Source organism: Orcinus orca, chromosome 15, assembly GCF_937001465.1.
Source record: "Orcinus orca chromosome 15, mOrcOrc1.1, whole genome shotgun sequence".
NCBI classification, from domain to species: Eukaryota; Metazoa; Chordata; class Mammalia; order Artiodactyla; family Delphinidae; genus Orcinus; species Orcinus orca.
Genome location: NC_064573.1, coordinates 83395992 through 83422602, shown reverse-complemented (window position 1 = coordinate 83422602; position 26611 = coordinate 83395992). Strand labels below are relative to the sequence as shown.

The window sequence follows — 26611 nt, the reverse complement described above, 5'->3', positions numbered from 1 at the left end:
TGATGTGAGGGAGGGGCAGAGGAAGGAGACTCAACAAAGGAGACTTTGAGGGCATGGGCAGGATGGAGCAGGATGGAGGAAGAACGTTTTCAGAAGGCAGAAAGTAGTACCATGTCTGATGCTGGGACAAGGTTGGGGAAGCAAAGACCAGAAGGGGTCACCAGATCCGGTAACGAGAAGGCAGTGCATGTGCAGTTTGGGAGGAGCAGTTTGGGTAGAGATGTCTGAGAGCCTGTGGGATGGGATTGGTAGAGAGGGACAGATGGAAAATATAGGAGAAAGAGCAGAAAACCAGTGAAGCCAGGAGCCTGATGAGGAGGGTGTGGGTAGACCTCAAAGCACAGGGCGGGTCCAGCTGGGAGCTGGTCTCCTCTCCCCTGAGAAAGGAGACAGGAGAAGATGGGGGCTGGAAAAATTCCTATCTGACGGTGTCCATTTTTCCTGTTGCAGGAAGAAGGAAGGTCACCTGCAGAGAGAGGGGAGAGGGCCATGTGGAGATTTGGAGAAAAAGGGAGATGAACTGCCCCCATGGGGACAGGAGAGGGAGTTCAAGTTCAAGACTGAATTTATGGAGGTGCCAGACTTCGTGGTTGTGTGATTGTCTCAGTATCCCTCAGCCCCTGGAGAGGCAGAGAAAGCAGGCTTGGGTTTTCTCAGAGAGATTCGACAGAAGGGCAATTAGGCAAGAGGGGTTGAAGCGACAGGGCGGCAGAAGAGGATTCAGAAGGTTCAGAAGGTGGTAGGAAGAATGGCGGGGGGCGGGGGACGGTCCCCACGAGGCCAACTGGGGTCACGTGTGGCAGGAATCACAGAAACCAACTGTGAAGCAGGGACTGGGAGGTATGCGTTTATGATGCAGACAGAACTGTGCCAGGTGCTATGAGCTAGGATAATGTCGAGGGACCCGGATCCTGGAGCTGAGTGCAGAAGGCATCTGGAAGGGTGTTGTCTACATGGCCATTCAAGTCCCCAAGATGAGAGCAAACTAGGGAGAAAGACCAGACCGGGACCAGCATCGTCTCTGATGGCAGCAGCACGTAGCCGGCATGGTATGCATAGCTGGGACGCACCCCCGAGCCCGCCGCCAAAGGAGACTCAGGGTCCCAAGAAAGTACAAGCAAACTACTCCCCAAAAGACCATAGAGTTTTTTTTATTGGGGTATAGTTGTTTTACAATGTTGTGTTAGTTTCTACTGTACAGAGAAGTGGAGTTCCCTGTGCTACACAGCAGGTTCTCATTAGGACCTATTTTATATATATTAGTGTATATATGTCAGTCCCAATCTCCCAATTCATCCCATCCCCCCCTTTCCTCCCTTGGTGTCCGAACAAAGACCAAAGACTTTTAAAACATCTTTTATTTGCTCAATGACTCTCCACTAGAAAGACCTACGATCATTTTACTTTGCACTTTAAAAAGAACAGCCCAGGTAATGATTACAGGATACAGCTTGGGTCTCCCTGCCAAGCCATATTCAAATGTCATTAAGAGACAGACAAAGAAGGATCCTAGTGTCAGCTATAGTTCTTGGAGAATGCCACATTTTCATCATATATGGTTCTTTGAGGATGCACATTCTTCATGCAAACAGTTAAACCTTACTATAATGATTTCCTATGAATGGTCTGCAAATCCACACGTGATTGTCTCCTGTGCAAATACTCAGGAATAGAGCAGATGAATTAAGCGGTGGAATTTTAGAGAGAAAAAAAAAAAGAGAGAGAAGCCCAAAGGAGAAGAACTTCAAAGGCAAGCACAATGTGAAAATTTTAAAGAGCTTAAACAGAGTGAAGGAAGCTAGTGCCTAAGCTAGGGGGGAAAAGGGTAGACTCAGCAAAAAAGGCCATCCCAGGGAGCTGGGCTCTGCTATAGCAGTTCACGCATTTGAACGTCTCCTGACGGTACCACTGGGTGCTCTGACCATTGCACATTTCTCTACAGGAGAAAACAACCTGGAAAACCCATACAGGCATACACATGGAAAAGCAAGGTCACATCCTCTTAAAAACCTAACCAAAAACATTCTGAGCAGGAAAACAAGCTACCTTTGGTTCCTACCTGGCAGTTCCCCAGGGTTGGCCCAAACCCCTTCCGTATCAGCAGTAGGCAAAGAAGCGATGTGTTTAATGCATTCATCAAATTTAGCCCTTCCATCCTCGAGCAGGGCAGCGCCCAGAGAGCAGCACAGAGCCTCTAAGAAGTAGCACTCCAGAACATCGCGGTCCTCGATTTCTCCCTCTAGTAACGAATCCAGCATCTTGGTTAACTGGGTTACCTGGTTCACAGGAAAACACCTGGGTCCGTCCATATATTCCACACACCCCCACCAGGGTGAGTTCTGGTCATAAATCCCGGGATCCCAGATCCCAAAGCAGTGGGAACTATATGACCCACCATATTGGTTTCAACAGATGGAGCCCAGTATCTTGTCTTGCACAGGGTCACAAAAGGAAGTATTGTGTCCTCCTTGTCAGTAGCTGGCAATGTTAGAACTTACCCATCTGGCATCTTTGCTCCCCTTGAAAGCCCACTGGGGGGCGGTCCATCTTTAGAGAAGAATTTCTTTTTTGCCGACAAAGATCCTTACTTACCATATTTAGGCTTGTCTGCGGAACTATTGTCTTCAGCTTCTCTCCTTGTTTTCCAGCCACTATTCCTTCCGTTATCACATCAATGAGATAGGGTACATATTTCTCAAACAGACTCTGTAAATCACCTTGCTCCACCTATAAAAGAGCAGAATTTCAAAGCATTTTCAAGGGTTCCTTTATTTAAATGGAAGTTCGTGGGAAGCTTTGCTTGTAAAAAGAGGGGGGGAGAGGGAACTTCCCCGGTGGTCCAGTGGCTATGAGTCCACGCTCCCAATGCAGGGGGCCAGGGTTCGATCCCTGGTCAGGGAATTAGATCCCACATGCCACAACTAAGAGTTCGCATGACGCAACTAAAGATCCCGTGTGCCACAACTAAGACCCGCCTGGCGCAGCCAAATAAATAAATAAATATTAAAAAAAAAAGAGGGGGTGAGAAATATTTTCTGATGAATGAGAAATTTGGCAGGTGAGTAAACTCTGATAACTCATATATTTGTAGAGAAATTTGTCCTTTATAATGCTCTTTCATTTCATCATGAAGCCTTTGATTTCACTGACCTGGGAGGGAGGTGCCACAAAAGGTCCCATTTGATAGGAAAAGCGCAGGTTACCTTAGAGCTCAAACGACATGGCCACAGTCATTGAGCAAAGCGTGCAAAGCTGTGGAAGGTCCTTCTCCCTACCAAGGCATTGATGACCACCAGGGATTGCATGGGCGGTCATTCCCCATTTGACAGTGTGCCTCAAATGGTCCCGTCATGTTTCCCTTGGTCTTCTTTGGGGTAATTATGTCCTGGTTTCCAATTCACCATCAGCCTAGTGGTCCTTCTAGAGACGCATCCTGTGTGGTCATGGTGTCCCAGGTGTGGTCAAGCCACAACGTTCACATGACTGTCACATCTATCTCTGCAGCTTTCAATGAAGCCTACCATTAAGACAATACACATTTTTGAGCAGCCATGTGATACGTCACAGGGTTTGAGGTCAACTGAAACCATCGGATCTCAATTCCATGACAAACTAGGTCCTTCACACACTGTATTCATCCAACTGAGCAAAGCAGGAGGTGCTGGGCACCTAATAGAGACAAGTCTCCCAACTCCTGGGCTTGGCTGGATAAGGGCTTGCCAACTACAATGTATAAGCCAAATCTGGCCTGCCACCTGTTTTTGTAAATAAAGTTTTATTGGTATATTGTTATGCCCATTCATGTACTGTGGCTGCTTTCATACCACAATGGCGGGGTTGAGTAGTTGCAAAGAAACCACATGGCCCGCAAAGCCTAAACTATCTACTCTCTACTCTTTCACAGAAAAAATTTGTCGCTCCCTGGTCTAGACTATCAAAATCACTACCTATCCCACCTGCTGTGAATTATCTGGAAATCTAATAAGGGTGTCTTCCATGTTTTTTACTTTTTATTTTTTAATTTTTATTTTTTTTGCGGTACGCGGGCCTCTCACTGCTGTGGCCTCTCCCGTTGCGGAGCACAGGCTCTGGACGCGCAGGCTCAGCGGCCATGGCTCACGGGTCCAGCCGCTCCGTGGCATGTGGGATCTTCCCGGACCGGGGCACGAACCCGTGTCCCCTGCATCGGCAGGCGGACTCCCAACCACTGCGCCACCAGGGAAGCCCCGGGTGTCTTCCATGTTTTTATCCAACTTATTGATAACATTAAGTGCTCAAGATCCTGGGCAGGTCAAGGTCAAGGTCATGGCCTTCAACAACAAACATCCCTCTGAGTTATTTTTATCCAACTAGCCACCAATACTAGTAACTGGTAAGTTCATTTTGGGAATAATTTTCACCTTGTTTTGTATTTGATTAACCCATTTTTTCCAGTACGGTTGATATTTCAAGTTTTTCGGATCCACGTAAACCATTCCACACCGAGACACAGTCGCAGGGGAGGCATACTGTAAATCTCCAACCTGGAGAAATAAACAAGATCAGTGTTTTCTACAGCTACAGACAACTGGAGTACGTGTTTTAAAGCCGTTGCTTGTACAAAGTTTTTACAAATGCATAAAACCCAAGTCATACCCCAGTTAACACAGCTTTTATGAGGTTTCTAATTGAACACTTAGGTTTATCATGGGAAGATTATGCATCTCTGATGTAGCACTTTTTAAGTTTCTTTTACCATAAAATTAATATGAAAATTAACATGCTGTAGAATATCTGGCCAAAATTAAAAAGTATAAAGAAGAAAATAAGTTAACCAAAATCCCACCACCAAGAAACAAACACTGTTTTGGGGTGTTTTCCTTTCAGTCTTTTTTCTTTATTTTTTATAACATAATTGAGATCAGGGAATATGAAACTTAATAAGTATGCATCTAACAGCAATATCAACACACCAGTCTCTCTTTATCTGAAAAAAAGACACAGTTCAGTCAGTCAACAAAATAATGATATGCATAAATACTCATACATGGACAAATTTTGCAGGCCAAGCTAGGAACGGTATTAGCACTAAGCTAGAGTGAAAGCAAGTCTCAGGACCACAGCTGTGAAACAGGTTCAGAGGATATGACAGAAAGTTTGAAAAATGAAGATAAGATAAAGACAAATAGTGAGAGAGAGAGAGGAAAAAAAGGCAACTATAAACTCTAGTAAAAAAAAAAATGGCTCTAAAAGAAAGTAAATGTATCACAGTTCCTGGATTTCTTGCTTCGCCAGCAAGTATATCACAGTATACTAGTTGGCTCTACAGTAAATATTTCCTAATTCATAATGATGTAAATATGTTTACTGGTTTAACTGACTTAGCAGTATAGTATTCTATGGATGGGAGGTGGGCTGATGGTATAAAAGATGAACCCTCACTTTCATAGCAGTCAGTCAACAGATAATGTGTAACCTTGATAAAGGAAGAAATAGCACGCAAAGTGGGTTCCTTTAGACAGTAGAGTAACCATCAGAAGAAACAACTCAAGTGTGAAATGGAGTTACCTCTGGGATACAGTAAGGAGGGATGATGAGGGCAGCAGGTAGAAGAACAGAGTTGTACTCATCATAAATTCTTCTGCATTGTTTGGGTTTTCTTCAATCATCTATATTTATAGCTATTTTAATAAACATTTTAGTCTACAAATAACAAATGCGGGAGAGGGTGTGGAGAAAAGGGAACCCTCCTACACCGTTGGTGGGAATGTAAGTTGGTGCAGCCACTGTGAAGAACAGTATGGAGGTTCCTTAAAAAAACTAAAAATAGAGCTCCTATATGATCCAGCAATCCCACTCCTGGGCATATATCTGGACAAAACTATAATTCAAAAAGATACATGTACCACAGTGTTCACTGCAGCACTATTTACAATGGCCAAGACATGGAAACAACCTAAATTTCCATCGACAGATGAGTGGATAAAGAAGATGTGGTACATATATACAATGGAATACTACTCAGCCATGAAAAAGAATGAAATAATGCCATTTGCAGCAACATGGATGGACCTAGAGATTATCATACTAAGTGAAGTAGGTCAGAAGGAGAAAGACAAATACCATATGATATCACTTATACGTGGAATCTAAAATATGACACAAGTGAACTTATTTACAAAAGAGAAACACACTCACAGACATAGAGAACAGAATTGTGGTTGCCAAGGGGGAGGGGGATGGGGGAGGGATGGATTGGGAGTTTGGGATTAGCAGATGCAAACTATTATACATAGGATGGATAAACAACAAGGTCCCACTATATAGCACAGGGAACTATATTCAGTATCCTGTGATAAACCATAATGGAAAAGAATATGAAAAAGAATGTATATAAATGTATAACTAAATCACTCTGCTGAACAGCAGAAATCAACACAACATTGTAAATCAACTATACTTCAATAAAATAAATTTTTTTAAAAATAAACATTTTAGGGACTTCCCTGGTGGTACAGTGGTTAAGAATCTGCCTGCCAATGCAGGGGACACAGATTTGATCCCTGGTCCAGGAAGATCCCACATGCAGTGGAGCAACTAAGCCCGTGCGCCACAACTATTGAGCCCGCGTGCCACAACTACTGAAGCCTGCACGCCTAGAGCCCATGCTCTGCAACAAGAGAAGCCACCACAATGAGAAGCCTGCACACCGCAACGAAGAGTAGCCCCCTCTCGATGCAACTAGAGAAAGCCCACGCGTGTCGACGAAGACCCGAAGCAGCCAAAAATAAATTTAAAAAATTACAAATGTAAATAAAAAATTAAAAGTTAAAAAATAAACATTTTAAATTTTAATTAAAAGAAAGACATATTTGAAATTATTTTTCATCACTACTTGCCTCGAAGACCAGGGCACAGTGTGCTTGAAGCCGAATACGCTCACCGTTGGCCAACGTCAGCAGCTTGTTGTCGTCCATCACAGAATTCATGTTCTCCACCCACAGAGCGTCCACATCACCATCAAATAAAATATACCTGCAGCAACCAGAGAAAAGTGAGCCATGTAAGGCTTCCAACTATGGAACTTGGTGCAACCTCCCTGTTCATGTTGAACGTCTTTTCCCAGGGTTTCCTTTTTTTCTTTTCATTTTTTTTTCTTGCAGTACGTGGGCCTCTCACTGTCGTGGTCTCTCCCGTTGCGGAGCACAGGCTCCAGACGCGCAGGCTCAGCGGCCATGCCTCACGGGCCTAGCTGCTCCGTGGCATGTGGGATCTTCCCGGACCGGGGCACGAACCCATGTCTCCTGCATCGGCAGGCGGACTCTCAACCACTGCGCCACCAGGGAAACCCCTTTTTTTCTCTTTTAAAGATTTTTTTTTTTTTTGATGTGGACCATTTTTAAAGTCTTTATTGAATTTGTTACAATATTGCTTCTGTCTTATGTTTTGGTTTTTCGGCCACGAGGCATGTGGGATCTTAGCTCCCCGACCAGGGATCGAACCTGCACCCCCTGCACTGGAAGGCGAAGTCTTAACCACTGGACCGCCAGGGAAGTCCCACAGGGTTTTCTAACCAGGATCTGAGATAGGGCACCCTACTTGGTGCTTACAATAGTTTATATATATATAAACTATTCGAGTTAGTCACCAACATTTAAGAATCAGGAAACCTGACCCAACAATCTGGATTCCCTTCTTCCCTGGCAAACAGGAAGGTCTGACAGTACAGACTTGCATTCCCGCGTGGGAACGATGCGCTGCTGCTGGTAGTAGCTGCCCATGAAGACACAGTGTCCCAGTCCACCTCATTCTTTTCTTTTTTTTTTTTTTTTTAAAAACTTTATTTTTGAAGATGTTGGGGTAGGAATTTATTAATTAATGTATTTATTTTTGCTGTGTTGGGTCTTCGTTTCTGTGCGAGGGCTTTCTCTAGTTGTGGCAAGCGGGGGCCACTCTTCATCGCGGTGCGCCGGCCTCTCACTATCGCGGCCTCTCCTGTTGCGGAGCACAGGCTCCAGACGCGCAGGCTCAGTAGTTGTGGCTCACGGGCCCAGTTGTTCCGTGGCATGTGGGATCCTCCCAGACCAGGGCTCGAACCCGTGTCCCCTGCATTAGCAGGCAGACTCCCAACCACTGCGCCACCAGGGAAGGCCCACCTCATTCTTTTCTTAAATCTGAGCATCAGCTGCTACTTACCGCTGGTTTGGACACCTAGTCCTCTTATGGTGAAGTTAAAAGGATTTCATATACCCATGTGTACGGGATTGAATGGTGGCCCCCGTAAGATAGGTCTATCCAGAAGCTGTGAGTGTGACCTTATTTGGAAAAAAGGTCTTTGCAGATATAATTAAGGTAAGGATCTTGAGATGAGATCATCCTGGATTATCCAACAACAAGTACCCTTACATCGGGGGAAGCCACATGAAGACGGAGGCAGAGATTGGAGGGATGCGGCCATAAGCCAAGCAATGCCTGGGGTCACTAAAGCTGTCAAAGGCAAGGGAGGACCTTCCTCTAGAATCTTCAGAGGCAGTGCTGCCCCGTCTTTGTTTCAGACTTCTGGTCTCCAGAAATGATGAAGAATAAATTTCTGGGTGGTATTGTTTTAGCCACCCAGTTAATGGTGATTTGTTACAGAGGCCCTGCAGAAGCTAATACACCATGTAACTTGGCCCATTTCACTCCCTGATGCTACCTGCTGGGCCCCTAGGAGCATCTGCATTTGCAAAGCCCTGGTTTACACACCATCCTTCCTGGCAGGAGATCTACTTTGGCTTCAGGGCCTCCGGTGTTCAAGCTACGTGACCCTTCAGTTCTGTGGCTATAGTGGGTCACATCACAGTAAAGCCCAGCTCCGAGGGAGACTGAGTTGGACAGGGGGATTCTACTGTGCTGGAAGGCTGATTTGATATTGCTTCCATTGAATTCACTGATATGAGTAGTTGGATTTTTCCAGCATTAACCTTTTGGTTTATTTTCTTCCAGTATTTTTTTTTAACTTTTTTTATCTTAAATAATTTCAAACTTACAGAGTTGCAAGAATAGACGAGTGCAAAGAAGTACCATATGCCCTCCAACCAGAGGGCAGTTGTTAATTTTGCCCCGTGGACGCTCTTTTGTTCTCTCTCTGTTTTCCTGAATCATTTGAAAATAAGTTGCAGACATGACGCCCTGTATTCCTAAATGCTTAAGCACGTGTTTCCTAAGAACAAGCACCTTCTCTAATATAACCACAGTACAGTTATCAAAATCAGGACATTTAGCATTGATAGACTACTGTTAGCTAATATACAATCCATGTTCAAATTTCACCAACTGTCCCAAAAGAAAGTCTCCATTTTATAGCATCGTAGGAAGACTAGATTCAGGCTACAATCAATAGATGCTAAAACCGTCGGGTGAAGGTTTGACGAGGAATACAGGGTATTTACATAGTCTTAGGGTATCTCCCCACACCTTGCATATCAATTGCAGAAGGAAAAATGGCAGATACCACCCTAACCTGATGATCGAAGTTAAAGTCACCAATAAGGGGGCAAACCAGTATCACGTGCTTCCGATGAGACGCTGAGAAGGGCACCATGTCCCTTCTGAGAGATTCCTGCAAGGACACGTAGCCTGCATCCAGTTACGAGAAAGCAACAGACAAACCCAAACTGAGGGCATATTCTGTGCAGCAGCTGGCCTAGAATCTTTCAGAACATCAAGGCCATGAAAGATAAAGAAAACCTAAGGAACTGCTTGAAATTAGAAGACATCAAAGCGATAGGACAACCGAGCACAGTGTGAAATCCTGGACTGATCCAGAATCAGGGGAGGATTGCTAAAAAGAGGCTGTTCCAAAAGTCATCAGTTGAGACGTTAGACTCGCTATTTAAGGGATTTTTAATTAATGGGGTTGGACTAGAATATACAATCAGGATCATCCCTGGGTTTACCTGACAGGTGTCACGGGAACAACTAACACCGGAGAAGGCTTTTTACCCGATGTTCCAATAGAGCATTTCCCCTCCCGGCCTCACTAGACCCTCACCGCGGTGGGCAGTGATTGGAGCAGGGCAGGCAGCCTCAACCGCGCCTGCAGGTGAGAAAGTGCAGCTCTGAAGGGTGTTCCAGCACTTCCCACGATGCTTTGTCGCTTCTCCTTGACGCACCTTGCTGTAGAGGCAGCCTGGTGTGGTGCCCGTTTGAGGGCTTGGACTCTGATGTCCCAAGTTCAAATCCCTGGCCTTGGGGCAAGCTCTTTCCTCCCCTTCCCTGGATCTCAGCTTCCTCCATGGTAAGCTGGGATCCATCGTAGTCAAGGAGCGTGATTTAGACAACACATAAACAGCACTGAGGTGGTACCTGGCCCTTCGTGAGCAGAGCCCCCTGAGTCTGTTTGCTTCCAAGCATGAAACTACAATACTATATACATCATTTGTTTCTTTGTAAGCTTTGGCTAACTCACTATGAACCCACCCAGGCTCTTCCCTCCCTACAAAGATACTCACTTTCGCTCCTTCTTATCCGTCAGCTTGTTGACCTCCCTGAAGATGTTGGACAGCACCCCATCTGTCCAGTCTCGGGTGGTGGGGTCCAGGATGCCGTAGAGCTCTATGACACTCATCGCCTTGGGGTTCAGGACATACAGCTTTGTCACCAGCCCGAGCCTAAATCGAAGGAGAGGCTTCAGCCGTGGCTCGGGCAGACTAAACGCATTAGGAGAACAATCTAGGTCACCCATGTGGGGGATCAGATCCCCTGTGTTTTCGATCCAATCCAAAATTTAAAATGCAAACCATCCAAACTCTGCACTGGGCTTCCCACTCTCTGTTAATGACTTATGCTAAACACAAGGGAACCACCTTTCACCAGGAACGTGGCCCCAACACAAGTGAGGTCTGAACTGATAACACGGCTTTGACTTCTGAGGGCAACAGACGCTAACCTTCATGTATATTTCATGTTTGTGTATTTACATATTCATGCATATGGCACATTCATGCAAATATTTCACAACGAGTGTTAGGAGATTATAGTCACCAGGATAACGTAAAACCTTTGAACTCCCGATGTTCAATCCCTCATAGTTACAGAACGACATCTGCTCTGCGTTGCTGGCTTTACAAATCACGCAGACAGGGTATTTCCCAGTATAATGCCTGTAAATTCCCGCAGTGCCGTGGGATTAATTCATCTATAGAAAACTAAAGTTCACACAAAACATAGTTTATAATTAACAAAATAAATAAATAAAAATAATCGTGGCATACCTATACTCACATCTGTACGTGACAGTTCTATAAATTATCTAACAATGAATTAATTACAGAACGAAATACAGGATGGTTATGGAATAACCCTCTTAAAATCAGTAAGCCATCGTCCACTGATTATCTCACGAGAAACATAAGAAGGAAGAAGGAACGACAGTCACTCAATTGGATTTTACAGCCTACTAGAACTGGTAAAGTCACAAAGATTATAAGGCTTGATTTAGATTTTTGCTGGAACGTCAACGTGCACTGAAATCTTTCCGGAATGCAGCTATTGCTTAGGAGAAAGGTGAGAAGTCAGAAAACCCATATTCAGTATAAGGGCATCGATTCACCACAGGTCTTTGTGATATTCTATATTAGGAGTGTGAAATCACTTTTTCCTTCGAGTAGTATAGCTCTTGCAGGGCTGGTGATGATAAGGCATTTGGGGAGGGGACACTTTTTTGGCCACTCTGATACCACAACAGTGTCGCCTAACGGCCGGGGGTCCTGACCGACTTTACAGGAGCAATCTGAACGCCAAGAAAATACGACCTAAGTTAATTTTCAAAACATCCTTATAAGATAGTTTTTGAAATACTCATTTCACAAATAAACCTATTCACAGTCTGATGCACAAAAGGCTAACTGCTTTGCCTTCTAAAATATATCAACTAAATCAGCAATAAAACAAGTTAAGATGCTCTGGGTTTGGGACTTGCCTGGCCGTCCAGTGGTTAGGACTTCGCACTTCCACTGCAGGCGGCACAGGTTCAATCCCTGGTCAGGGAACTGAGATCCCACAAGCCACGTGGCGCGGCCAAAGTTAAAAAAAAAAAAAAGATGCTCCGGGTTTAAAGGGGGGTGTCTGGGACAAACGTAACCTCCCAGGAAATCAGAGAGCAAAGTGGGACTAGGTAATACCGCCACCGACCTCACCGTGAAACCACCGTGGCAACAAAGCCCTCCCCGAGGATGCCATACTCACCTGGTCTGGGCCTGACACAGGGCATTTATGACCACGGACTTGCCCCCTCCCGTGGGCCCCACCACCATTGTCGTGTGGCGGGTCATCATGGTCTCGAACATCTGAACCACCTTATCCACCTGTGGGACAAGCAGTGGCAGCTGGGTTAAAACATAGCTTTTTGTTAAAAACAGCTTTATTGAGCTAGAATTTGCACACCGTACAACTCACGCATTTAAAGTGTTTCAACAATTCAGTGGTTTTCAGTATGTTTAAAAGGTTGTGAAACCATTACCACGTTCAATTTTAGAACATTTTCATCACCCCCCACAGAAAAAAACCTCTGTGCTCATTCGTCATGTCTCCCAAGCCCGTTGCCCCCAGCCCCTGGCACCCACTAATCTACTGTCTGTCTCTGTGGATTTGCCCGTTCTTGACAAAAGAATGGAGTGATATAAAGGGAATCGTGCAGTATGTAGTTTGGGGTGTCTGGCTTCTTTCACTCAGCATCATGTTTTTAAGGTTCACCCATCAGTGTAGCCTGTGTCAGTACTTCCTTCCTTTTTATGGCCAAATAATGTTCCATTGTATGGATGGACCACATTTTGTCTATCTCTTCATCTGTTGATGATATTTGCATTATTTCCACTTGTTGGCACTTATGAATAATGCTGCTATGAATACTCGTGGACAAGTTTTCATGTGGATAAATACGTTCTCATTTCTCTTGGGTTTATACCTAGGAATAAAATTGCTGTTCGTCATATAGTAACTCTATGTTTCACTTCTTGAGGAACCACCAGACTCTTTCCAAAAGTGGCTACACTACACCATTCTACATTCCCACGAAAAACACATCTTTTTAAACAACCACCTCTAGAGGAAACCACCAGGGCCAGGAAAGGTGCACAGAGATCTCTCATCTGTGGTCAGTACCCGCTGCCCTGGCCTGAGGCCTCTGGGTAGCCTGATGCCCCAAGGTGGCCCGTCCAGAGGCAGCCACCCCAAACCTGCAGCTTTGGGCATTTACGCCCTGAGCAGAACACTCTGGCCATAATGTATGGCTTACAGACAACATATACAATCTCACAGGCTTCAGATGATCAAAATTTTACTTGTAATATCTAATTTAAAATTTTTTCAAGTGTGACTCTGGGGGAAAAAAAGGTGGGGTGGGGAGAGAAGATTTATCTGATCACATTATGCCAAAAACATTTTTGGAAGGTGAGATATCCATAGAGTGGAATATAACTCAGCCTCCAAAAGGAAGGGAATCCTGACACATGCTACAACACGGATGAACCTTGAGGACGCTATGCTGAGTGAAATCAGCCAGACACAAAAGGACACACACTGTATGATTCCACTCACATGAGGTCCCCAGAGGAGTCAAATGCCTAGAGACAGAAAGTAGAATAGAGGTTACCAGGTGCTGAGGGAGGAGGAGGGGGAATTAGTATTTAATGGGGACAGAGCTTCAGTTTTGCACGATGCAAATCTCTTTCACCACAACATGAGTATATTTAACATTACTAAACTGTACTAAAAATGGATAAAATGGTAAATCTTATGTGTACTTTATCACAATAAAAAAAAAGAAAAAGAAAATGGGGGTGGGGAATGGTTAAGATGGTAAATGTTATGTGTATTTTACCACAATTATTTTTAAATGAAAAAAAAAATGGAAAGGACCCAGAAAAAGCCAGTGAACTCTCATCCTCAGCAGCATTTTACCTGGACAGGTAAGACAATGTAGCCATTTTCCTGGAGCACCTGTTCTACAGCATCATTGAAATCGGGGTAGCGAACCCGCGGGCAGTCTAGTCCAGGAAACAGATCGGAAATCAAACCAAGGAAGAGAGGGACGTCTTCAAACACGAACTTGGGCAGATTCATGTCTCGAAGGGCCCTCATAAGCACCACATCCTGGATGGAACGAAACAGACGTCTTCAAAGATGTTTCTGAAAGCCCCCAGGGCTAGTCTAGAAATCGTCTTATGAAGTAGACAATGAAATTTTGTATGGAATACAAAACATAAAGCATTCCAAGTACAGTTTCTGGAGAGATACACGAGTCTATTGCCCACAGAGTGGCATTGATCAGACTCTGTTCTGGAGTAAGTCCCGTGTGAAAGAAACATGACCACCCCTCTGGCTTTTATTGCAAAGAGGAAATAACTCATGTTCGTGCTTTCTAGAGAATTTTATTCACCCCCACCCCTCCAGCCCATCATCCTGCAATTGTAGATTGATTATTATCATTGAAGTATCACAAACATTGGCACCATGAAGACACTGAACTGGACCTTATGGTAATATGCCAAATTCAAAGAGGACAATGTAATGAAGAAGAGACCAAATGAAGGCCAGACAAGTAAATGAAGTGACAGCTAAGAATAAAACTTTCTCTTGATACCTGTGCTCCCCGTCACCTCCATCCCAGCATTTAGTCAATACACATGAACCAAATTAAAAAACCAGAGAACTTAGAGCATGTGGCCCCTACCTCCCTAAGCTCAGAAGAACCTCTCTTCAGCTCACCAGCCATCACCAACACTGATTTAACGGCTCTGAGTCCAAAATCATAATGATGTTGCTTGGAGAGCTGCTCCCGGGCCAGCTTATACAGAACGGTCATCTTTTTGGCCAGAGTCTTTTGTGATAAAAGACAATGAAAAATAAATGAAGAAAATGCCCTGAAAACACCAGAACATCATGACACAAAGAAAACTGACATAAAGATGTTCAGATGAAGCTGCTCTACAAACCAGCAAATCTTGCCTCCAACAAATACCAGGATGGGTCCTCCGTTTTTAACGGTGACAAATTACGACCTAATTTAAAAGAACACCAGCCTTACCAGACAGAGTTGGATGACAGTCCTTGAAAGGCAAGGAAAACCTTAACCACCTTAAAGAACAGAATTCATACAACTTTTTAAATCATAGAGATGACACTCCAGAAATTTGCTTCCTTTAACCTAAACATGTTATTGAAGTTTTCTTGTAACTGTTTTTGGGGACAAGTCATCCACCTGGTCTACATCAAGGATTCAACACTTGCTGGTCCCTATGGATGGCATGGGGATTTTGCTCATTGAAACTAAGAACCAGAGATCTCTCCACTCCGGCTCAAAATCCATAGACAATAGGATTGGCAATAAGAGCCTTTACCAAAACACTGCAGAGAAGCAACCTAACAATCCTTTACCTTAAAAATATTTGCGGGCTTCCCTGGTGGCACAGTGGTTGAGAGTCCGCCTGCCAATGCAGGGGACGTGGGTTCGTGCCCCGGTCCGGGAAGATCCCACATGCCGCGGAGCGGCTGGGCCCGTGAGCCATGGCCGCTGAGCCTGTGCGTCCGGAGCCTGTGCTCCGCAACGGGAGAGGCCACAACAGTGATAGGCCCGCGTACCGCAAAAAAAAAATATATATATATATATATATATTTATTTATTTATTTATTTGGCTGCAGTGGGTCTTAGTTGCAGCATGCGGGATCTTATTTTTTAGGTGCTGCATGTGGGATCCAGTTGTCCGAGCGGGGGTCAAACCCAGGCAGGCCCCCTGCATTGGGAGCGCGAAGTCTTAACCACTGGACCACCAGGGAAGTCCCAGTTTCCTGGTTTTGATGTTATCACTGCGGGAAGCTGGGTGAGCGGTACCTGGAACTCTCTGGACTACCACTGCCATCTCTTGTGAGTCAAATGATTCCAAAATAAAAGTTATAATTTTAAAAAGAGAGAAAGGGAGGACTTCCCTGGTGGTCCAGTGGTTAAGACTCCACACTTCCACTGCAGGGGGCACAGGTTCAGTCCCTGGTCGGGGAACTAAGATCCCACATGCAGCACAATGTGGCCAAATAAATTAATTTAATTTAATTTTAAGAAATGATGCACTCCCAGCTTTAAAAAAGAGAAAAAGAGACAGAGAGAGAGAAAAGGGAGAGAGAGAAAGCAAAACAATTTGAAAAGCCACACGGAATGAAAATGTCCCAGGGCCCCCATCTGCGAGCAGACCCAGGCAGGTGCAGGGACGCCTGGCAGTAAGGGACCTCACCTTGGCCCAGAAGAAGCCCTCGGAGAACAGCATGATTTCACAGATCTGCTGCAGGTCAGGCACAATCACCACCACGGGCCGGAACAGGGCCTTCACTGACTCGGGCAGTTCCGTGCGGCCCGCGTAGCCGGGGTTCATGGTGATGAAGATGCCCATTCTCGAGTCCAGGGAGATCTCTTGCCCTTCAAACTAGGGGACAAGAGGAAAGGAAGGAAGGATTATGCTGCTGGCCAGCCTACCATGGGGCAAGGAGGCCTGGGGAGCCACATGGCTCTTCCTTTCATGGGTACAAGACAGACACCACCATCTGTCTCTTGCCCTTCCCCGGTGATAAATGCAGAGTCCTCGTGCTTACGGCCTCAATGTTCTGGGGTGCCAGCCTCAGCCGACCCCCAAACTCTGATGTGAATCAAGGGTCTGTCCACTTGAGAAGTAGCTGATGTTGGGAAAGTGTGCAGCCGGGGGTTGATTCGAGGCACTGTGTGACCTCCAACAGGTCACTTACCCTCTCTGAGTCTCTGTTTCCTTCTCTGCAAGGCTGTGGCAGTTAAACGAGACAACATATTCAAGAGCACCCAGCCTACTGCTTCGTGCAAAGTGGACTTTCATTCATGTTAGCTGTCACTTCTCTCCCCATTCCCACCTTCATGCTGGTCTGGCTGCCTGGGTGTCACCTGGACCCTTCCGACAGAATCCTACCTCAGCATCCTTCAAGAAACCAGCCTGTGTCCTCCAGGGGCCCCATGGACCAACAAAATGCAGAAATCTCTATATTTTGAGTCTCTTTAGCCTACAGTTGAATTTCAACTGTCTTAACTTTCCTCTCTACTAAGATTTTACAATTCTATTTCTTTTCATGGTCCACCAGAGAGACAGACGACAGATGTTTTATTTTTATGAGGCACAGCCTGCCTCAGGGACAAGAGGGCAGCCCAGCCTGAGAGCTGATGCTCCCCAGAGATGGAGGCTGCTGTCTTGTCTCTCAAGTCTGCACTGAGACTACACTCACCCACGCCTCAGTATCTCATGTGAGTCCCAGATCAACCTCTGGAGACAAGACACAGCCCTGCTCTTAAAAACACAGGCTTCTAGGGACTTCCCTGGCGGTCCAGTGGCTAAGACTCCACACTTCCACTGCAGGGGGAGTGCGTTCTGTCCCAGGTCAGGGAACTAAGATCCCGCATCCTGCATGCCACACAGCACGGCCAAAAACACAAAACAAAACAAAACAGCTTCTAGAAAACCACACACATTGCAGGCTCAATGTGTCTCCCATGGGAGTAGTAAGCTCAGCCCTAAAATGTTTCAGAAGAACCAATTAATAGAAATCCATCCAGAATCCTCAAATGTTTAACAGTACCCAGTTTACATAATCTCTTGACCATGAGCCCTGAGGTCCAGGGAGAAAGCAGGTGGGGTGCAGGGCCGCAGAGGTGCCCACAATGGAATCCTCACCAACCCATGCTGAATTTGGGTCCTGAATCTCCCAATGAGGCTCTGTGGGGCCTTGGAGGATGTACAGGAGTTTTCAGGTGAAGGAGAAAAAAGGACAATTCCAAGCAGATAGGGATGCATATGGTGTCCCAGGGCGTGGAATGTCTGTGGAGCAAGTGGCGTAAAGTGACAAGTGTTCAGGGCACGCAGGGGCAAGGACAGCGGCCGGAGGAGCAGTAGAGCAAGCTGGGGTCACAGTGTAGGGAAACGGTCCAGCCATTCTGGTCTCTGTTGTCAGAGAACTCACTCTGGGCTACCTAAATTACATAAGGTCCTGTTTCTCCAAACTCTCAACCAGTTTAATCTGATGTAACTTCATACAGACATCCCAAACTTGAGTCTACAAATGTATTGTTGGATGGGGAGAGATTAGTAAATTCTCAAAAAATTTTTAAGTTTGCCTTTTCACTTTGATAACAATCTTAATAATCTTCCTCATTACAATGCCGTAATTTTACCAAGTACAAAGGCAAATTTTCTTGTTCACTGTGATAATTTCTACTGAAGATATTTTGATCGAATGGAACGTTGATTTTTTTTCTTTAAGTCGTTTTTTCTCAAATTTGGGAAGAACATTTCTTGACCTTGAAAGGGGGCCTTACACATCACTTATTTGAGAATCCTGCCCTACCCGTCTGTAACTATGGATCACATGTCTGGAATTATTTTGAAGTTCTTAGACTATTACAGTCCTTAATTATCAAAGATGTTGATAATTTGGGGAAACCCAACTATCTCCATTTGAAACCAGAAGTTGGGCAAATCTTCATCTAGGGGGAACCTGGTCTGGATAGACGACTGTCCACCACCTGATATTTCAGCACGTTCCCAGCCTGGGGACATGATCCGGGCTGGTTTCACTCTTATCCTCACCTGGAACCTGGTCAACTGATGGATCAGAGCGTTTCGGATCGTCTGGATCTGGGACGAGATGACTGAGAGCACGGAGGCATCGATGCGATTAAACTCGTCAAAACAGCCCCAAGCCCCACACTGAGCCATGCCCGAGAAAATCTTCCCGACGGCCTGGGATGAAAGAAGTGTCAGGACAAGGGCAATTTTCATCTCGAAAACTGCAAGCAATCCATGTATGGATACCATTTTCTAAATTAAAAGCGAACGACCATCAGAACCTACTGTAGAGCACAGGGAACTCTACTCAGTGTTCTGTAGTGACCGAAATGGGAAAGAAATCCAAAAAAGAGGGGATATATATATATGCATATAGCTGATTCACTTTGCTGTACAGCAGAAACTAACACAACATTGTAAAGCAACTCTACTCCAATAAAAATTTTAAAAATAAAAAAAGCAAATGACGCTCATCAGATTGGCAGAGAAGAGCCACCCCAGTAGTGGGTCTTCCTGGCAAGACTTCCAAGGCCTCTCGTGGGCCAGCTACCACTCATAGGATTTCACAAATTAAGGATTTTTTTTTAAATTTGTATTGGACTATAGTTGATTTACAACGTTGTGTTAGTTTCTGCTGTACAGCACAGTGAATCAGTTATACATATACATACATACACTCTTTTTTAGATTCTCTTCCCATATAGGCCATTACAGAGTATTGAGTAGAGTTCCCTGTGCTCTACAGTAGGTCCTTACCAGTTATCTAGTTTATATAGAGTAGTGTATATATGTCCATCCCAATCTCCCAATTTATCCCTCCTCCCCTTTCCCCCTGGTAACCATAAGTTTTTCTACATCTGTGATTCTATTTTTGTTTTGTAATTAAGTTCAAGGATTTCACAAATTAAGGATTTTAATGTAAAAACCCAGATTTCTGGCTTCTCTTGAGATGCTGGAAAATCTAACAACACTGGGTCCACTTTTCCAAGTGGCAACAATTGACCTAAGCTCAATAGCGGCTCCCCCTTTAGATGGAGCTTTGCTTTCCAGTTGGCCGCAGTCCCCACCACTCTCTATCGTCTGTCTGCTGCTTTATTCATTTACACTATCTAGCTGACTCCAGTGGGCATTTAGTTTGGGACTCTTGCCCTACATGCTGCTAACAAAGAGATACAGCCAAGTTCCTAGACTGTGATGGTGAAACGTTTCCTACTTTGTTCCTCCAGCTGTCACCATGTCATCTCATGGAAGCGTATGGGGTGAAATGCCTTCCCACGCTGTCCCCCTTTTAGCTCTCCGCCTAAGAAGACCGTACCAGAAGTGACGCCAGAGCCTTACTTTGTAATCCATGCCTTCGCCGCAGTTGGTTACAACACAGAGCAAGCCCAAGGCTTTGGCCAGGTCCTTGGTGGTCTCAGTTTTGCCAGTACCTGCTGGGCCAGCAGGGGCCCCACCCAGATACATGGACAGCGCCTGTTAGAAGCCAAATGCAAAACATACGTTGTCTGATTCACGGAAAGAAACAGGTGTCAATTCCCAGTTTGTGACAGTCTGTGCAGGAGTATATAAATGGCAATGGACCAGTTCACACTCACCTTTTCTGACAGTCACCATTTTTTTTTAAGTCTTTATTGAATTTGTTACAATATTGCTTCTGTTTTATGTTTTGGTTTTTTGGCCCTGAGGCATGTGGGATCTCAGCTCCCCAACCAGGGATCGAACCTGCACCCCCTGCATTGGAAGGTGAAGTCTTTTTTTTTTTTTTTTTTTTTTTTGCGGTACGCGAGCCTCTCACTGCTGTGGCCTCTCTCGTTGCGGAGCACAGGCTCCGGACGCGCAGGCTCAGCGGCCATGGCTCACGGGCCCAGCCGCTCCGCGGCATGTGGGATCCTCCCGGACCCGGGCACGAACCCGTGTCCCCTGCATCAGCAGGCGGACTCTCAACCACTGCGCCACCAAGGAAGGCCCGGAAGGTGAAGTCTTAACCACTGGACCGCCAGGGAAGTCCCTGACAGTCACCATGTTTAACATTTCTTTTCTGTCTTTCTCCGTTGACCTCCACTGACCACCGCCCACCTGGCCCCCCATTATATAGGAACCAGGGACTCTGCAATATGCTGGACTCTGTACCCACCCTGAGCACAGGGCCTATAGCAGTTCCCAGAGCTGAGGCTCGTGGAAACATGGACATCTGTGCAGGGAAGGATTAACTGTGCCCAAAGAAAGCTTTGGCCCTTTGTCTCTAGATCCTAGGAGCTGACCTCTAAGCCCTCAGAATGCCCTGCCTGAGAAGGGTGTCCTTGTTTATCTGGGGACCTTGGGCCACGCTGGACAGTCTAACAATGTGATTTATGGTGGGAGCCTTGGGCCACATGGTATCATCAGGTCAACTTCCACAGGGTCTGGGGACTAAGGTCAATCATTCAGGGGGTCAGTCATGTCTGCATGACAAGCCCCCAGTTAAAGCGCTGGCCACCAAGGCTCGGTGGGCTTCCATGGGTGGCAGGACTTCACACATGCGGCCACACAGAGCTGCCAGAGGAAATGATGCTGTCTGGACAGCTGCATCAGAGAGGAAACTGAAGGCTGGAAGCTCCTGGACCCTGTCCTATGCCTTCCTCCATTGCTGATTTTGATCTGTATCCATTTGCTGCGAAAACCATAACCAGGACCATAATGGCTTTACTGAATTCTGTCATTTCTTTTAGCAAACTATTGAACCGGAGGGTGGTTTTAGGGGCCGCCTGAACTTGCAACAGCCCAATCCCAAAAGGTGGCACGTAGGTCATATTCCAAATGGAAACTCTTTTATATAGATTTTGAAAGTGTAACATCCCTTACTCTCAGCATTAACTTCCTGGGGCTGCCGTAACAAAGTACCACAAACTGGCTGGCTTAAAACAACAGAAATGTATTCTTTCACAGTTCTGGAGGCTAAAAGTCTGAAATCAAGGTGTGGGTAGGGCCACACTCCTTCCGAAGGCTCCAGGGGAGGATCCTTCCTGGCCTCTTCCAGCTTCTGGTGGCCCCAGGTGTCCCTGGCTTGTGGCCGCATCCCTCCTGTCTCTGCCTCCGTCTTCACATCACTTTCTCTGTGTCTCTGTGTTCTCTTCTCTTCTTACAAGGACATCAGTCACTGGTATTAGGGCCCTAATCCAGGATGTTCTCACCCCAATCCTTAACTAATTCGATCTGCCAAGACCCTATTTCTAAATAAGGTCACATCCGAGCTTCCGAGCAGACCTGAATTTGGGGCAGGGTAGGGGACACTGGTCAACCCAGTACACCATCACAATTAACATAGTCACCCTTAGAGAAAAACACACAACCCCAGGTGAACGATCACCAAGAGACCCAGGCTGCCAATCACCTGAGTGAGAGTCAGGTAAATCCGGTCCGTAAGGGGCGTGATAACCAGCCTCCCGTTCAAACCCATGTACTCGTAGCCGTAGCTGAAGGTCCCCGTGCACTGGCGGATGTTCAGCTCATCTGGTTCTCGGTCCCAGTAAAACCGTAGCTGACTTTCCCATTCGAACTCCCGGGCTTCGAGAATGCTGGAAGGTGAGCAATGGGGGATAAGTGAAGAGAGAAAGAGATGCAGAAGAAGGTGGACAAGGGGGAGGAAGGAGAGATGCTGAGAGAGGCCAGAGGACGACAAAAGACAGGTTTCGAGACGCCAGTGCCCTAGGCAGGTCCCTACCTGTCCCGTATGAAAGAGTCAACTATATCTCGGGCGTGTACGTCAATGATGAGGACGGTGTTGTATTTCTTTCTGTCGTTTCTGCTTAAGGACATGGTGATCCGAGTGACCAGCTCATCAATCTGCCGGTGCATCTTCTGGCCGTAGTTCTTCATGGCCTGCTTCTCCCCTTGCTGCACTTTGCGGAAGACATCTTCCACCTCCCAGGTCCACCACACCTGGCTGGCGGCCAGCACCACCATCCCTTGGTACAGGAGCATCCAGTCGACCCTAAGGGAAAAGCACACCTTCAACGAGATTTTCCCAGGATTGGGACCGAAAACGGTCCTGTCAAGAATCTAATTCTTTCAAAAGGAAATCCTGCTGTACACTGTTGTAAATTGGTACAGCTACTATGGAGAACAGTATGGAGCTTCCTTTAAAAAACTTAAAATAGAACTACCATATGACCCAGCAATCCCACTCCTAGACATATACCCGGAAAAAACCATAATCCGGAAGGATACATGCATCCCAATGTTCACTGCTGCACGATTTACAGTAGCCAAGACGTGGAAGCAACCTAGATGTCCATCAACAGAGGAATGGGTAAAGAAGACGTGGTACATTTATACAATGGAATATTACTCAGTCATAAAAAGAATGAGATAATGCCATTTGCAGCAACATGGATGGACCTAGAGATTATCATACTAAGCAAAGCAAGTCACACAGAGAAAGACAAATATCATATGACAGCACTCATATGTGGAATCTAATTTTTAAAAAAGATACAAATGAACTTATTTACAAAACAGAAGCAGACATAGATATCGAAAAGAAACTCATGGTTACCAAATGGGAAACTTGTGGGTGAGTGATAAGTCAGGAGCTTGGGATGAACATACACACACTACTATATGTAAGACAGATAACCAACAAGGACCTACTGTATAGCTCAGGGAACTCTACCCAATATTCTGTGATAACCCATATGAGACAAGAACCTAAAAAAGAATGAATATATGTATAACTGAATCACTTTGCTGTACACACTAAAACTACAATGTTGTGTAGACACAACATTGTAAATCAACTATGCTCCAATAAAATTAAAATATTAAAAAAAGAATCTATTTCTTTCATACAGATGGCCAACAGGCACATGAAAAGGTGCTCAACAATGCTAATTACTAGACAAATGCAAATCAAAACTGCAATGAGGTACCACCTCACACAGGTCAGAATGGCCATCATCAAAAAGTCTACAAACATAAACGCTGGAAAGGGTGTGGAGCAAAGGGAACCCTCCTACACAGTTGGTGAGAATGTAAACTGGTGCAGCCACTACAGAGAACAGTATGGAGGCTTCTTCAAAAACTAAAAATACAGTTACCGTATGATCCAGCAATCCCACTCCTGGGCAGATATCCAGAAAAGACAAAACTTCTAATTCAAAAAGATATATGGGGACTTCCCTGGCGGCCCAGTGGTTAACACTCCACACTTCCACTGCAGTGGGCGTGGGTTCGATCCCTGGTCAGGGAACTAAGATCCCATAAGCTGCGCGGTGCAGCCAAAACAAAAAGATATACGCACCTCAGTGTTTACAGCAGCACTATTTACAACAGCCAGGCCACGGAAGCAACCTAATACAATGGAATACTACTCAGCCATAAAACAGAATGAAATAATGCCATTTGCAGCAACATGGATGGACCTAGAGATTATCATACTCAGTGAAGTCAGTCAAAGACAAACATCATATGATATCACTTATATGTGGAATCTAAAAATTAATACAAACGAACTTATTTATGAAACAGAAACAGACTCAGACATAGAAAACAAACTTATGGTTACTAAACAGGAAGGTGGGAAATAAATTAGGAGTATGGGATTAACAGATACGAACCAATATACATAAAATAGATAAGCAACAAGGATTTACTGTATAGCACAGGGAATTATATTCAATATCTTGTAGTAACCTATAAAGGAAAAGAATCAGGAATGTATATATGAGTGTGTGTATAACTGAATCACTTTGCTGTACACCTGAAACTAACACAATATGGTAAATCAACTATACTTCATTTAAAAAAAAATCTATTTCTTTGATCTGGAATAGGGAAGGCAAAGTATGAGCTGCAGGTAAGCAAAGGAGAATAAAACTCTTCTGGTCAGATAGTAAAACACCAGGCCAACAGAGACATGCACATGAAAAAGTTACAGGTGCATGACTGTGTAAAAGATGCCAGATCACTTTAAAGATGTGTCTTTACAGATGTTTAAAAATTATTTAACATTATGGGCATACTGTAAGAATTTTTTAATTTTTAAAAATTCCGGGCTACCCTGGTGGCGCAGTGGTTGACAGTCCGCCTGCCGATGCAGGGGATACGGGTTCGTGCCCCGGTCCGGGAAGATCCCACATGCCGCAGGGCGGCTGGGCCCATGAGCAATGGCCGCTGAGCCTGCGCGTCCGGAGACTGTGCTCCGCAACGGGAGAGGCCACAACAGGGAGAGGCCCGCGTACCGCAAAAAAAAAAAAATTCCAACAAAAAAATTAATTATCTCTGACCACACACCCCCATGGTTCCTTGTTATAGTTTCCTGAGTGTCACTCGGCACTCTTTTCCATTCTCATACAGACTTGTTCAAAGTTCAAGATACACAAATATGGGGAGAAGGGGTTGTGAGGGCTGTTTCTCCAAAATCGGCATCAGGGAACACAAGCTACACTGCACCTTGCTTTTCTCACCTATTGGTTCTAGTGGGCATGCGTCTAGGTCAACGGACATAGGTCTGACCAGGTCCTCGTCAAAGCTGCACGATATTTCAGAGCATCAAAGGATCGCAATTTAAGCAGACGTTTCCGCACTGATGTCTATTCAAGTTGCTTCCAGTTCTTTTGCCAATACAAACGATACCGCGGTAAACATCTCTCTACATTGTCTGGCACTGTCTGGAGGCATTTTTGGTTGTCACAACTGGGGGAAAGGGTATTGCTGGCATCTAGTGGGTGCTAGAGGCCAGGGATGCTGGTAAACATCCTACAATAAACAGGACGGTCTCCCACAGCAAAGAATCATCCGGCCCCAGATGTCAACGGCACCGATGGCGAGAAACCCTGCTTGGTGCACATCCTGAGGAGTCAGAGCGGCTTCTAGTGTTATGGACCAGAATCCCAAGTGCAGGGCCACCAGTACAAAAGCACTTTTCTGATAGTTTATTTTAATAGGAAAAGTCAAATTACTTTAAAACGTTGTAGCAATCCGTCCCCCCACCAGCCATGCATACTGCTGTCCTTCTCACCACACCCTCGCCAGCACTAGGCGTTATATTCTTTTGAATTTTTTGCCAATCTGAAAGGTGAACAAAACAATATCTCATTCGGCTTTAATCTGCAGATCCTGGATGACCAGTGAAGTCTTTCCTCTTTTCACATGTTTATCAGCCGCTTGGATTTCCCCTACTGACATACTAATTTCCAAAGCTGGTAAGTGCCTTGAAACACATTAGGGTAAACTTTTCTTCTAAATCGTACCTAAAAAAATAATGGACCCAGAGCTATAAGTCCCAATCCAGTAAAAGTGACTGCAAATGACGAGTCATTATCTTGATGATGGGCAATTAATGGCAAAATAAATTATAAAGAATATTTAAAACAATAAAAAGTATTTGGCTTTAACGTCTTGTGTTAAAATTGTGCAGTGCCTCTAAAACCTAAATAGTATGTATAGTTATGTTCCCGACACACAAGAGAGATGTAACAAAGGTGATGGAGGTCCAGAGGACGGTACTGAAATGCACAAAGATGGATCTTGCGAAAGGCAACAAACCTGGGAAGTAGGAAATCAGGAGAGGTGGAAACACTATAACCAGAGAAAATCAAGTGGTTCAGGGCAGAGCTAAGATGAACGTGATGGTGTTTGGCAAATCCCAGGACAGCGGGTGTGCTCTGGGGCTACATACACCTGGGCCTGTGCTCTCAGTGATGCTGAAACATGTCCGCTCACGTAAATCAATATTATCATTTCAGTGGCTCACCCCCTTCATTAGGAGCGACAAGTGCCCTTTAGCAGAGCGGTATTTAGGTGAGGAAAGGGTGGCTCAGACATTTCCCAATTAATCAGGTTGAATTCTCTTAACTCTGTCTTCCACCAACCACACGTTGTCACACATAGCAACACCCTGGCAAAGTAGCAGTTATGAGGCAAATAAAATGAATAAATGCGGATATAAAATTCATGCGATTTGGGAACATTGCAGAGATTTTTAGATATTCCACGATCTCTACTTCTGAAGGGCAGCGGTTTCTGTCTAGTTCAGTGTTGAA

At 45.2% G+C, this 26611-nt stretch overlaps 1 protein-coding gene across 3 annotated transcripts in view; it reads right to left on the bottom strand.

The window, feature by feature from the left end:
* The window catches only part of DNAH10 (dynein axonemal heavy chain 10), a 147106-nt gene that overhangs the window by 52790 nt on the left and 67705 nt on the right, over positions 1 to 26611 (bottom strand). For all 3 annotated transcript variants that reach the window (XM_033440734.2, XM_049698610.1, XM_049698611.1), the window contains 13 exons: positions 22291 to 22560; positions 21961 to 22144; positions 19929 to 20063; positions 18612 to 18764; positions 16245 to 16433; positions 14693 to 14839; positions 13921 to 14112; positions 12208 to 12326; positions 10473 to 10631; positions 6879 to 7014; positions 4401 to 4523; positions 2593 to 2727; positions 2060 to 2276 (listed from right to left, as the gene is read on the bottom strand). In XM_033440734.2, the coding sequence (XP_033296625.1) occupies positions 2060 to 2276; positions 2593 to 2727; positions 4401 to 4523; positions 6879 to 7014; positions 10473 to 10631; positions 12208 to 12326; positions 13921 to 14112; positions 14693 to 14839; positions 16245 to 16433; positions 18612 to 18764; positions 19929 to 20063; positions 21961 to 22144; positions 22291 to 22560 (2159 nt within the window). The remainder of the gene's footprint in view (positions 1 to 2059; positions 2277 to 2592; positions 2728 to 4400; positions 4524 to 6878; positions 7015 to 10472; positions 10632 to 12207; positions 12327 to 13920; positions 14113 to 14692; positions 14840 to 16244; positions 16434 to 18611; positions 18765 to 19928; positions 20064 to 21960; positions 22145 to 22290; positions 22561 to 26611) is intronic.